This window comes from Porites lutea, chromosome 1 (genome assembly GCF_958299795.1).
Source record: "Porites lutea chromosome 1, jaPorLute2.1, whole genome shotgun sequence".
NCBI lineage: Eukaryota > Metazoa > Cnidaria > Anthozoa > Scleractinia > Poritidae > Porites > Porites lutea.
The window spans coordinates 57,051,097-57,065,766 of record NC_133201.1 but is presented as its reverse complement, the minus strand read 5'-3'; the positions used below and the strand labels follow the sequence as shown (position 1 = coordinate 57,065,766).

The 14,670-nt window shown below is 36.1% G+C and overlaps 1 protein-coding gene across 1 annotated transcript; it reads right to left on the bottom strand.

The window, feature by feature from the left end:
• Window positions 1–1,580: 1,580 nt before the first annotated feature.
• LOC140922991 (uncharacterized) lies at window positions 1,581–13,972 on the bottom strand. The gene is made up of 13 exons (XM_073373044.1): window positions 13,206–13,972; window positions 12,233–12,322; window positions 11,597–11,672; window positions 10,764–10,827; window positions 10,303–10,387; window positions 9,266–9,342; window positions 7,721–7,757; window positions 6,605–6,668; window positions 5,974–6,084; window positions 5,567–5,590; window positions 4,733–4,847; window positions 3,149–3,241; window positions 1,581–1,857 (listed from the first exon to the last, which is right to left on the bottom strand). Exons 1-13 carry the CDS (start codon window positions 13,586–13,588, stop codon window positions 1,727–1,729), a joined length of 1,350 nt encoding a protein of 449 aa, XP_073229145.1. The 5' UTR covers window positions 13,589–13,972; the 3' UTR covers window positions 1,581–1,726.
• Between the last annotated feature and the right edge of the window lie 698 nt (window positions 13,973–14,670).

Here is a 14,670-nt window from a genome sequence, read left to right as displayed (position 1 = left end):
GTGTCAGTGTTTAAAACCACAAAAAAAGCTATTGTTCAAACCTTTTTACAAATGCTTCGTCATTCCCCATGGATTTATGATGCTGGTCACATATTCAGTCAGATGGGTTTCTCCGCATATTATTTAACCTAAGTATCAGCACAGCTTCATAGCGCATAGCAGAAACAATGTTTCAAATAAACAGGCATCTTATGAAATGCTGAGTAAAACACTAGCCTATTTAGAAAATTCGCAAGACAGTTGGCGTTTGTATAAAATTCCACTTTTTAAACAGAAAAATTAAAGTCAACTTTTGTTTCATTCTTTAAGCAATAATAATGGAACGGTATCAACCAATTATGGAGATACTATTTAAACATGATAAATTATTTACAACAAACGCTGCTGACAACCACATGAATATAAACATAAAAGAAATAATGAAGATTTTTTAATAAGAAATATAATGAAAAACATGCATATGATTAATCACTTTTGAGATAATACCGGAGGATTACAACCACAATGCGGAATCATGAATTTAATAACTTCACGTTTAATGTATAGCTCTACAAATTTGTCTTTCTGTAACAACTAACTGTATTGCTATTCAAATTCTTGACTTCGCGTATCTTTGCCTCAGTTATCATTTCTTAATCTTTGCGACGGAAAGTTAGAATAGTTAAAGGGTTGGGGGGGGGGGGGGTTGGAGCATTTTCAGTTCGCGCGAATTAATTTCCCGGTTAAGTGCACGCCTTTTCATATTTTTTTTTTCGAAACGAAATTCTCTGAAAGAATGTTTTGTTGACATCTCATTTATTTAATTTCTAGATTTCTTCACAAAATATTAAAATTACTGATTATGTACATGTACGTCCATTTTTTACTATCATCATCATCACTGTTATTATTATAGTATTGTCGAATCTCAGGCTTAAAAGGTTTACTTCGCCTGGTAAATTACCCTTCGGGGTAAGCAACAACAAGTTCCTAGAGCGATATATTTAACAATTATTCCACGAGTGCACGTTGGATAAGAGACAGTAGATAGCCAACTAGCGCCGAGTTGGCTATAATCATCTCATATCCAACGATCGCGGGTCGAATAATTGTTTTATTAAAAACGCCCACAAAATATCGAGAATTTTTCCCGACTTTGTAAAAACATCAGATTTTCAGCTTGTTTTTAATTTTGATCAGTCGCGTACAATTACCATAATTGGAGAGCGTGGTATAATGGCTAATATTCCATGATGGCTGAGCCAATCAGAGCTCTAGAATTGCATTATCCAATGATTCAGTTTTTAAAATTTATACTTGGCTGCGAGGCTTGGGAGAATAAAAGAAAAGAAATCATTTTGGGGCTCAGCAATCAATGATACATTTCTTTTGTTTTATTCCCCCGAACCTCGTAGCTAACTATGATTTTCAAAATGTTGAAATTGGTCTATTTGCGACCTGACGCGCCCTAACAAGTTGAGAATACAGAAAACAGCTCACCTATGTAATAGAAAAATATATAAACAAATAAATAAAATACATGAATGAATGATGAAAAAACACCGGTATATTTATACAGGTTTCTACACACGTCGCGTTATGCAGCGTTATAAAGTCTGTCTGGAACGTAGCACACCCATCCTCTGCCGAAGGCAAAATGTCACTATCCATTCACGTAAATAATTCCTGAAGCACCCAGACGCGGGACCCGTTCAGCGTTATTTTATTCCATCCAAAGAATGTTTGCTCAAGGTCTGGGAAGTACAACATCCGGGAATGTACTCTCGGCTTCTCTTACTGCCCCCTCTGGGAAAACAGCTGCCACACACAATTCCGTTGCTTTTACCCATCCCCGGACAGGCATGTTGCCAGCCTTCCCTACAAAAGAGCAGAAAGGATAGGAGCTAGTCAAACTCATTTGCAGCTTAAGTTCGTTAACCTCAATATCAACACGAATATTATCCTACATGTTGTCTTTACACTTCTTATGTTCATTGTGAGCAGATTTCTTTAAATAAATACGTATACTAACATTTCATTTCTGTTTCTCTTTGTTTCTATTATCGTAAGTCTTAACTGTAAATCAACAGTGATCCGTAAAGCATACCTGGTGCATGTTTGTCAGGCTATACACAATGCTCGAAACTGATTGCATGCAGAACTTTGAGCGAGCCAACAATCGTGGACCAGATATATTATCAGATAGCGAGGCTGAGGTCCATTGACACAATCATAAATAGCGGCGATTTTAGGTAAACACGTTTTCAAAAATCCTTCTTTGGGGCGTAACAATTCTTAAGCCTTAAGGCAACACGAAATTGTTTAATGTCTGCAAGGCCTTTCGGTACAAACTAGGCTTGAGAGAGAGAAATCTGCTGTGGATATCTGTACGAAAACAAACTAGACTTTACAAACTTAGATATGATCACATCTACGAGTATTGTGGGAAGGAACAAACGGGTAATTAATTGTCAGGCTGGCTGGTTGTTCAAAAGGTGGATAACGCTATCTACTGGATAAATCTCTATCCACTGGATAGCGCACATGGTTCCCCTAATACTTAACTTCTGGATGGTGATTTATCCGGTGGATAACGCTATCTACTGGATAAATCTCTATCCACTCGATAGCGCAATTGGTTTCCCTAATACTTAACTTCTGGATAGTGATTTATCCGGTGGATAGCGCTATCCAACGTTTGAATAACCCGGGCCAGGTCTTTTCAGTGGTCTGAAACTACCTAAACCCACAACTTTCTTGTGATTGATTATTGGCAAAACGCTATACTTTTATAAGCTGTTATCGAATAACCCACGAATTCAGCCAGAAATTGCATAACCTATGTACAGCTGTGCTGGACGTGAAAAAACGGAATTTGAAAACGAGTGTTGTGACAGTGATGAGTCTGTTGGCTGTGACGAGTGTTGTGACTGTGAAGAGTGTTGTGATTGTGACGAGTGCTTTGACTGTGACGAGTGTTGCGACTGTGACGAGTGGTGTAACTGTGACGAGTTTTTGACCAAATGTCACTTAATACAACCCCCACCACCTACCCCCCCCCCCCCCCCACCATCTCTCCGCCCGCCCAACAAGCGTTGATTTGATCAGAAGCAGGCAATTTTTGAGTGCATTCAATCGGTTAGCAGGACTTAACGAAAATACTGCTTACAGAAGACTTGTTTAAGCCCCACGGTGTGTGATGCAGGTATATCATCTTCCATCACTTCAGCACTTCCTTGGAGTACTACAAAGAGAGTACCACCTACAAAAAACATACAAACAATCATTCAACTTAGGAAACATCGTGAATATCTATCTTGGAAGAGAAAAAATGTTTCTTAAAATTCACAAGCCATGTACGATTCATAGACAGTAGGGTACGTGTCTTCGTATTCGATTGTTTTTGTTGGTTGGTTGGTTGGTTGGTTTTGTTTGGTTTAGTTTTCTTCTTTTCTTTCAGCAAGTAAAACAACCTTAAACAGGGTAACTTAAAAAAAAAGGATATTAAAAAATACTCCTTCCATCTGTGTAAGGCTCCTAACAGAGGACACGTTTAAACCCAGCACTATATGGTGGAGTATGTGGCCTACGGTATTAATAGTAAAGAGCTTAAGCAACGACAACAGCAACGTCAACAAGAACGGGAAAAAAAACGCAGTACAGTTGTAGGTTTAATAAACAAAACAACAACTTCGCACGTGCATCATGCTATTTTGTGCATTTTTTTACCGTCCACTGGGATTTCAGATTCGGGTTAGGTATAGGTGGTTTTCATGCAGTCTCGGGAGACACAAATAACAATGGTGAAATGAACAAATGCTGGTGGACAAACAAAACGAGCTAATGAGCGATCTTTTGTTTACCGTCCACCAGCATGGCGGCGATGACGTAACGTGAAAACCACCTATAGATGCTAGCATCCCTTGATTAAGCCGGATCTCATCCACACGAATCAGGGTATTTTTGAAACTTCATATTTTTTACACGAATAGTCCGCGAATAAAATATTTCGCGCGGATTCCCTGTTTTCGTGTGGGCGGAAAGTCGATAATTTTCGCGTAGAAAAATGTGGTTTCGAAAATATACGGATTAATTTGGACGAGGCCTTAAACACATTTTTCACCAAAAGAAAACTAACAATAATAAGATTAAAAATATTTAAAAGCTATAAAAAAAACACCACAAATAGGCAATTTTCGCCAAATGGCCTGAAAAACCTGGGTAAGTGAATGCTCACACTTAAGCATTTTTGTCCACAGACTCGACATGCTAATTGTATATACAAACTTTTCCCTTTTGGTTGATGTTTTATACTACCCAGGTTTAAGTAGTGACGCGTCATCACTAACCAAATCCTTGGCCACGCTTGTAAAAAGCCAACTGGTTTGCCTCAGGCCAGTTGCATGGGATTCTTAACCACATTATGTTTCATTCAAATTGTTCGTTTTAGGAATTTGCTCGCCCCCACTAGCATTAGTGCTATAAATACTGCCGAGGGTAAACAACGGAAATTATCTTTTTATTATTATTGATTATGTGAATTTTCACAACTCAAAAGACAGAAACAACTTAAATGATATGAGCGGTTTGTTTACAGTTTGTCTCATGATTCACCTAGATATTGATCGCGACGTTTCGACCCCATACTGCAGGTCTTCATCAGGCGATATAAGAGTCGATTCACTGAGTAGGACTATCTGTACCACCGTGGTTATTAGTGATTGATAAATTTTGCAGAACAGTATAATCTTACCATCTTGGTATTGTCTCTTAGACAGCACAGCTTCATCTGCTTGAACTTCCTTGATGACCATGGACAATGCAATAAGATATAAAAAACCAGGAGGACAGTGCTGGAACTCATCTGTCTGGTAAACAAACCCCAACCATTTAAATTTAAACTGATTTACCTGCTCGATTTCGTTTCCTTTCAATTAATATTTTTTAATTCTAATTTATTATATTCGGCAACCACTTCTCCAGAGTGAATGTAGGTAATATTGAGTGAGTATTTCGTCCTTGACAAGATTATTTGTAATGTTTATATTACTTTATATTTGACAAGATCATCAGTAGTTTTCATAAACTTTTTTTCTATACCAACAGTTGTGAATGCTATCATAAGGATCTCTTGGCCGCTTGTGGAGGCGTGTGTGGCCGAGTGGTTAACACCTCGAATCTCGGATCTGGAGGTCCGGGGTCAAGCCTCGCCCTTCGCGCTATTTCCTTAGACAAAGAACTTTACTCCATTTTGGCCCTCTTCACCCAGGAGTATAAATGGGTACCGACGACATACTGCTGGGGGGCAACCCTACGATGGACTAGCATTCCGTCAAGGGGGGGGGGGGATTCGCAATACTCCTTTTTTACTACCTCATGGTTGCTAACATTCAATCATGGACGAGACGAATATTAAAACTTTAAAAAATATCTTAAATCCTCAGATCTAATATTTCGCGATTGTGCAAGAATTAACTTGATGTTCATGAAAACAGTGCAAAAGCATAGTGTTTCTTTTAATCCAAAAAGGCAGGGTACAAGAAAGTTTTTTTTGTCTGAGACTCCAATCACCACTCATTTTATTTACCTGCTTCAAAGTCATCCTCAAAATCTAAGAAAACCAAAACAGAAACAAACACTGTTAATCAATAAGTTTTTTTTTGAAAAGAAGGTATCATAGCAAGACAATATACATCAAGCTAAATGTAATCCCCCAAAAAGATTTCAAAAAATTAAAGTTGTGACACTGTACGAATATTAAAATTCACCTCAAGCTCTATAGATATCCAAAACAAAAAGGTAACGAGGAAATGAAACAAATGATCACAAATGATAAAAAAAAGAAGAAGAAGAAACCTCCTTAGCAGACAATTGTTAATGTGTTTTAAGTATGGACAACATGCAAAGAACAATGCAATAATTATCTCTACACAGGCATCTACATGTGTATGAACATCAATGTAAATGGAAAGAAAAAAAAAGAAAGTTTCAAACCTCGAGATCCAAAGCACCTCCATACTTTGTGTACAACTCAGCATCTCTCTGGTTTACTTGTTGTTTCCACTTTACATTCAGTTCTTGCAGTAGAGATGCTTCTGCTGTGAACTGCAAGCAGGGAACAAAATTAAAATAACAGACAAAGTTAATGAAATTAGAAACCTTCATATTAAAGCGCTTTAGATATCATGGGATGTTATTAGCTTTCTAACCAATGTTCATTAAATTAATTTGAAATTTGCAAAATGCTATGAAACACAAGTCTTCAAGATATCTTGAAACTTGAACAAACATGTTGGCCCACCCAAAACGGCTGTATTAGATGTTGCAACAGCAACAAGTGAGGAATAACAAGGTCCCTGGTCAAAACTGTGCAGGCAAATCACAGTGGACCTCACAATAGACAGATAATTTACAGCGTAGTAGCTTAACACATTCACACCTTTTAAACCACCCATAAACATTAACACTATTTATGTACAGTATGGGATCAAGTGGCATGTTATAAAGTCAATACGATACATCTGCACATACAGTTTGGATTACTGTGTCCACATTTTCTTTGCCTATTGGAATAGTCATAACAAAAAGGTTTCCTAACAATAAATAAATTATCATTTCAACAAACCTGACTGAAAGCATCATGGAAGTTTTCTTCCCGAAGCGTAATGACCTGGCAAGGCCCAGATGACCTAAAGAACAAAAAATACTTCTTTTCACTTTTAGCTTTTTAACTTGACAAGAATCCACTCTGATAAATGACCAGCTTTAGATGCAACCACTTGCTATTCTCAAGGAGGTCACATTCAAAAACTTTGACTGACTGTGTACAATACTGTGTATAGTTCAGTTGCAAATCAATAAAGTTTGTTGTATAAAATAAAAGCCCCCCCACCTTACCACCACCATCACTGGCAAGAAAAATTTCCCCCAGTATAAAATCATGACAACAAAATAATAGTGGTTTGTGTAATTTTTGAGAACAATGAGGACTGTTTTTTCCTGCAGGAAATATATTTTTGTGACTATATTTTCAGCAAGTTCATTCATATATTTATAATAATTATATCCTGTCCGTGTGATTTCTGTGGCTGTTGTTTAAAGATGCATATTTGTTTGTCTTTTTTGTGCTTTAAATATATAGAAGGACTATACATTTTAATTTCAGTAAACTGTTATAAAGAGTTTTGGCATCTGTCTCTAGATTAATTGTCTGCTTTCATAAAAACCCAAGCATTTTCAATTTAGGATTCCTTGTTATTTTGAACTGGAACTCATTGGTTATGGACAGCAGGGACTCATGATTTTTCACAATATGAGTCCCAGGACTCACCATAACTATTTGTAACAAAATCACTGTACATGTAGTTTGTATCCCACAATAATAATAATTATTATTATTATTAAATACATGTATTACTCATCAGGGCTGTGCTATAGCAGAGCCCGGTGGCCCATGGTGCCTAACTTTTGCTTTCAGGTGACCAGCAAATCTTTCTTTTTTCATACAAATCAAATGCTATGGGCACCCTAGATTTTAAAGTTTCAGAGCACTGGGCTCCCCTCAATTTTCCTTAGAGCACAGCCTAGCTAATACAATTTTTTAAGAGTAAAAAATAATTATGTTGTTATTATTTCTTTTCTAGAGCTGGAAAGATTGTGACAGTAGTAATTTTCAGATGACGATGCCCTATTCTTCAGAGGGGAACCATGGGTCTAGATTATGTTTAACCTGAATTATTACCTCACAGTGGATCTTCTCTCAGTCCCAGTGAAAAAACCTGAATGATCAATAAATTGCAGCATTTATTAGTACAATGTCACACAAAATTTGAATAGTGTTGTATACTCACAATCAAAACTACTTTATTTATGGTAACAATTAAATTCCTTCCATATGGAAGTTTTGCTATATAATTTATAGCAAAACTTTCACAAAAGTGACAATATCCTAGATAACAACATTCACTTTAAATTAGTTTAAGAACATCTGGCGGGAAATCACTGTCTTCTGACAAACATTCAACATCCCTATACCACAACAGTCTGAAATTAACCTTAATTAATGGCAGCAAATGTTGTTATCTACGAGATGGTCACTTTTGAGAGGTAGTAAAAAAAATTGTATTAGTAATACATGTACATGTGCTATTCAAACTGGACCATTATTTTTGGGATTCAATTGATGAGAAAAAGTGCTAGTACTGATCTATAACATGACATAACCCCCTTAAGAAAAAAACAAGTGGCTGCAGTTACTGAGAAGAAGAAGCTGGGTTTTGTTTTTGAAACTTTACTCAACTGACTTCTGTTGCAAGAGATGGTGAGGATTCGACATGGATTGAAACTTGAAAATTTGGGCCAGCTTATTCAATTTTTGATGATATTCCTTCTCAGTAAAATCACCAAAAAAAATGTCATGGTTAGTGCAGAATGCTCTGTGATGGAATTTGTTTAATATCTTCTTCATAACTCTACAGGTGCATTTTGTGTATGGGTAAAGGCACTTAATAAAATAATCACAGTACTTTTAACACAGAATTGACCTACAGCACTGTACATTGTAAAGCAGTTGTTATTTAATTAAATTGGTTGCCCATAGCAATGTGTCCCCTAAATTCCCTTAAGGGTTAAGGTTTAAAAGCCAGTGCAAGATTTAAAATTTGGTTTTTCCTAGCAGTTGAGAAGAAGTGAAGATATGTGAATATAAAAACTGAAGACAGAGACACAATTCACCCTAATGTAAGTAGATGCTTTTCGAGACATTAATTTTTCATCTTTTGAGCAATTTATGTCAGCTTGGTTTTTTTCTCAGTGAATCAATTTATCTTTCTATTTAATGCTTGTAACCATGTTGAACAAAAAAAGGAAGCGAGACCGATTTCAACATGTGAGTAAAGTTGAATTGTTAGAATACTAAGATCTGAGAGATGAATTTACAAGAGATGTGAACTGACAATAACAGCAGCAATATACTCATGACCATATAGTTAGTAGAGGAGACTGCTTATGAAAAATGGCAAACATCAAAGATAAAAACAACAGCACTGCAGATTACAGCTGTATGTTAGCAGCTCCCTGACTCTGCACATACAATCCTTAAACTTTTATTTTGCTTGTCACAGAATAAATTAATGCGACACTTTTATTGGTCAGAAAGATCCAAATTAGTGATAGGAAAGCTACTGAACATTATGCACCTTCAAGTCCACAAATGTCAGGGCCACCTAATCAACTGTGGCCGGTGTCACATACGTATAGCCCAATAAAGGGCGGCTAATCAACATACCTTCTTCACCAAAGGAGAAGCCTTTTTCTCCAGCAGCAAATGTAGCAAGCTCTTGGTCCCCAGTGGAAAATGTCACCCTGTTGAGTACAAATAGAGTAACCAGTGAGTTCATATTAACTGTTGTCTCAGTTTCAAATACCATGTTATTGTGGTTCAAATTTTTCTTTGGTTTGAAAACTCCTAAACAAATTGAATGGATCATGGATCATCATAAAGGTTCTAAGGCAAAGGCAAATAAAAATTAGTGCCCTTAATATTTACTGTAAAGATTGCCACACCACCTTATCAGTGCCTAGTCTATTTGGGCACGGTGCATCAAACAGGTTTTTCTTGGTGTTGTGGAAACTATTGTTGGTTAGTTATTGTGTTGTGGTGTGGGTATTGTGCGGTGTCTTTTCATGCTTTTGAATTATGTCATTAATTTTGGTGATTGCACCTGTCCCCAACACCAAGAGACTGCCCATTATAAAATGTGGAACCTCCGATAAGTCACTGCCCAAAATGCAATTTAGTGGTTGCTTATGGGAGATAGTCACTCATGGAAATCAAACCACAAGGGGTCTCTTCCAAGAAAGGTCCCATCACATTTTCTTTTTGGAAGAGAATTTATTGCACTTAATTTCTAAGCTATGATATGTGTGGTTTCAGTTTGTCAATGAAAGTTCTTTGTATACTTTCAGTGGCATAGTACATTCAATGAACAACGAGCAGGTCAGAGGTCAGACCATGAGTCAAGTCATTAATTACAAGATGTTAAAAACAATGAAGAGGGTAGTATTTTATGAGAGGTTTAATTTTATCACAGAGCTTTGACTATATAGGAAAATTTTGATATTTTGAATCTAATAAGGGGTGGTCACAAGGATGTTCCACTGTATTATTAAACAGAGGGTTTCTATTTTTTCATGTTAAAATTCAGTTACAGCAGTCACTCAGTCTTAAAGCAGTTCAAACTATAAACACAAAAAATGTGAATTAAACCAATTACACGTGACACAGGAAGGATTATAATATCAATTTGTATGTAATGTACTTACTGTCCATGAACAAGAATAAATATTTCCTGCCCCTTCCATCCTTCTTTGGTAATAATGCTATTTGCGGGATACAGCATAATAATTTCTGCAATGTAACAATTTCCTTTTTTATTCGTTCCTAACTTTTCTTTAAAAAAGTGCCTGTTCTTTTTCTGTTAAACATTTTTCTTGTTGACTGGCAAATATGCAAACCCTGAATAAACCGTGGTCAAGTACATGTTACATGTAAAAACTGTACTTTAAAAGCAAATAAAATTCAGAAGTTTTTCCATGAGTTGTGACGTTTACAGCAGCATAGAACAAAATACTGTAATGGTGCTCCTCAATCAATTTCAGTAGTCTACACAACCACAACCTTTTTTTTTTCAGTCAGGGGTTGCTGATTTGAATAGTTCAAATTACTATTATTTTTAAATAATAAAATGATATTTTAGTATCTTTTTAACTTAAGTTTAATTTACCAGGTTTAACTGTTTTTATTACAGCATCTAAAGCTTCTTTCTTCCAACCATGCAACACTGGAGACTATAATACAAAAATAAATTACTTTAAGGAATCTACTTGTAATAAAATTAAAAATTTGCTTAAAATTGATATTTGAAGTTTTTTTGAAATAATTTTCAAGAAAACAGAGATCAATACAGTTCCTAAATTACTTTTGGTATAATTTCAATTATTAATAAATATTATTATTCATTCAAAATATTTCCCCGATTCTGATTGGCTAAAAGCACACGTTTAATTCACCATAACCAGTTACTGATGACCAAATTTGGAAGAATTTTGACTTTAACGTGGAAATGACGTCAAAAATGCAGCGTTTTTGCAGGTTAAGGCACCGTTAACCGAGAAGACCTGGGGACGAGGTTGAGTTGTTTTGGTTGTGAACTTGAAAAAATGGCGGACATTTCACTCGTTTCAAGAGTAAGAACTAGGCGAAAAAATAGCTAAAAACATGGCAAGAACAGCAAGAAGACAACTCGAAGGGCGACATCTGCTATTTGGAGAAAATTTGCGGAGCTGGACAAACCTAAACGTACACTATCGAAGATGAACTGAACATCGATAGATCGATGAAGGTAAGCATGTTAGCTATGTTTTTAAACTAGAAATTATTTTGAAAGAATAATAAAACAGTTATTGAATTCGGCTTTCGTATCATATGAAGAATTATGGAGATCTCGAAGGGTGTTATCCGCCTCGGCCTACGGCCTCGACGGATAACACCCTCCTCGATCTCCATAATTCTTCATAAGATACTCAGCTTCATTCATTAACTGTTAAATGATCTTACCCTTTGTAGCACATCAAGGGCAATCTCACGAGACAGCTGGTGACTGTTGAACAGTTTACTGGTGTCAAAGTATCTCCTATTAATAGCACAAACACGCACAGATAATAAATTAAAATAATTATCATTTTCTGTGAATAATCAGCCCCAGCTTTTAGCTCAGGTAATAACATAATTAGATGGAACTGACAAATTTTTATATTAGTTATACACATGTAGAGGCACTTGACCGCAATAACATTTATACTCCATGCTGGTTGGCAGAGCTATGTACAACATCTTGTATTTGTAGCAAATTGCCTAGAGCATTTATACATAGCTGTCAAAGAACAGAGGATTTTGTCAACTGACAAAAAATTGTAGGTCTCCGAACTTTCTGGATGGAATCTTTGAAGTTTGGTTACGCTTGAGAAAATTTTGGTACGTCAAAAAAATTATTTGAACTAGCAATGTCTTCCTGTTGCCAGATTTTTTGCAAAACAAAAAAAAATTTGTATAGTGCGAACAGGACCTAAACTTTATACATGTGTCACATTGCTATATAACGGAACAACAGGAGAAACAGGTTTTCCATAATTATCACAATTAACTTATTTATTTTAGCATCCACTATAAGCACATAAGATAGGTGTCACTAACCTCTGTTGAAACCACTGCAACAGCGTCACTTCACTTGGAAATGTAAACAGTTGACGAGCATCAGAAGTTTTTAGCAACAAAATTACACAACTTGTAAAAGACAAAAAGATAATGGACACATGTCACTTGAAAAGATAGAGGAGCAAAGTGATCCAAAGTAGACTTAAGTGCCTGGAAACCTGAATTATTTTAAATAACTCTAAGATCCTGGTGTAAAATGCTTTATTATAAGGCTGAATCCGCGAGCAGTCAAGATGAAGTGAATCTTGCATTCTGATTGGCTACCTGAGCAGGCAAGATGGGTCAATCTTGCCTGCTGGGGATTTCCCATGTTGGTCCCGCAAGTAAATGTTTACTTTTTGGCCATATAATAAATCATTTATTGTCCAAGTTTATTTGGTCAAGATGGACTGAATATTGACCTCTACTTCATCTTGGTCAATGAAAAAACAAAAAAGAACTTGGCCAATATCCAGCCATCCTGCCCGCATGCTTGGTCAATAACACTTAATATATACCTCACAATAATTTTCGACGACATTATGTACATCAAGAGGCTACTCAGTCACTTGCATTTATAACTATCTTCATCTTATGTCTTTATAAAGACCAAAGAATCATTAAAGAATTGACAGATTTTTTAAAAGTTTAAAAATGACTTCATTAAACTACAGTGTTATAAAAATAACACTTCATTTTTTAAAAGCAATGCTTGATTTATAATATTTCCTTTCACATAAAAATATTACTAATTTCTCAACAACCATATCCATTGCATTTTGCTTACTTTTCCATCATAGCAACACAGCAAATCACCAGTTTGATTATTTTTTATTTATTTCACTAAAACATGAAGTAATTGTACGTACCTTTACAAAGCAAAAATTTTTCATTATTTGAAAAAAGAAAAAGAACTTTCACAAATGGCACCACTGTCAAGATTTAAATCAAACACTTGAATACTTCTCTATACCTGTTCACTGTCTTCACGTCAGCAGTGCACTTGATATTAAAAAGGACTGAAACTTCACCAAAACAATCACCAGCTTGGATCTCTCTCAGAACATATTTTTCATTTTCACTCACAACATTTACATTTCCAGACACAAGCACATAAATTCCAGATGGCTCTTGACCCTTCCTTAAAAGAATTTCTGGAGTATCAGGGGTCTCGACCAGTTCCACCCGACGTATCACCTCATCCCGTACCCTCTTATCAAGAACAAGTGGAAGGCGGTTCAGACAGTTTGCAAGTGTATTGACAGCTTCAGGTGGAAGTGATGGATTGACAGCTGATGCCAAATTTGGACGTACAATCTGACTCTCCCTTCTTTTGGAACTTTGCCTGTTACCCATTGCTTGGCAAATGTCTGTGGTGGATTTAGTTTGAGCAGGTTGTTATGCTATGAGAATAGGGGGTTTACCTAAGGGGAGAAAAATGAAAAAAAAAAGGATTCATGAGAAAATGTACTGGGCAAACTTATAAACCAACAACTGGCCATCCATTTTACCAACATTAACATTTTGTTGGTTTCACAAGAGTGTGTATATTAGGTTGCATAAATACTGCAGAAGTATTCAAGGTGTGCTTGTAAGGAGTCTCAAGGGGCTAAGTACACTATTTAAGATTTGTTAAGCTATGCAAGAGCCATTTGAGGCATCTCTTTCAACCCTGGATTTTTTATTTTATTGACTGGTGTAATTTTCCCTGAGTTTGTAAAACTGTATTGCTGTTTTTTGTAACGCTCTACACTCGCTTCATCAATAAATGAGATTGATGCCCACTCCTATTCTGTGTTTTGTGATTATTTAGATTCGTTACAAAATATTTTATAATTGTTTCAGTGTGATTAGAATATAACCTGAATCCTTATGATGAGTGTATAGTATTACATGTATGAAATAAATGGTTCTTCATTTGAACCTGAATCCTTATAATATGCCTTAATTAAACAATCAACTCTGCCTCTGCAGATACTGTGAGATACTGTGAGATGGACATGCATCTCCCTAATCCAGATACCTAGAGCTGGTCCTTGCAACCACTCTTCAGTGTTTTGCTTGATCATGACTATATGGGGGGAACATCTACAGCCATACATGTATTATAGTGACGGACCAAACAGTATCCATCTTAGAAAGCTTTGCAGGTTTTGATTTAGTACTCATGCATCGATCAGTATAAGTATAGAATTAAGTTAACTTATCCATACCCTTGAAGACAATATTATTGATTAAAGCTTGTATGGTTATACCATGCACGAAACGTAAAACATCTGTAAAACCTTACTCACCGGGCCAGATTGCTTGTGCAAGTAAAACAGAAGAATAACTGTACACGTTTGAACCAGCCATGTTGATCAATTTGTAATCGTTTCATGTTAACACCATTTATCAGCTGAAGTGCCTCAAAAGACCACAAAACTCACAGCAGCAGC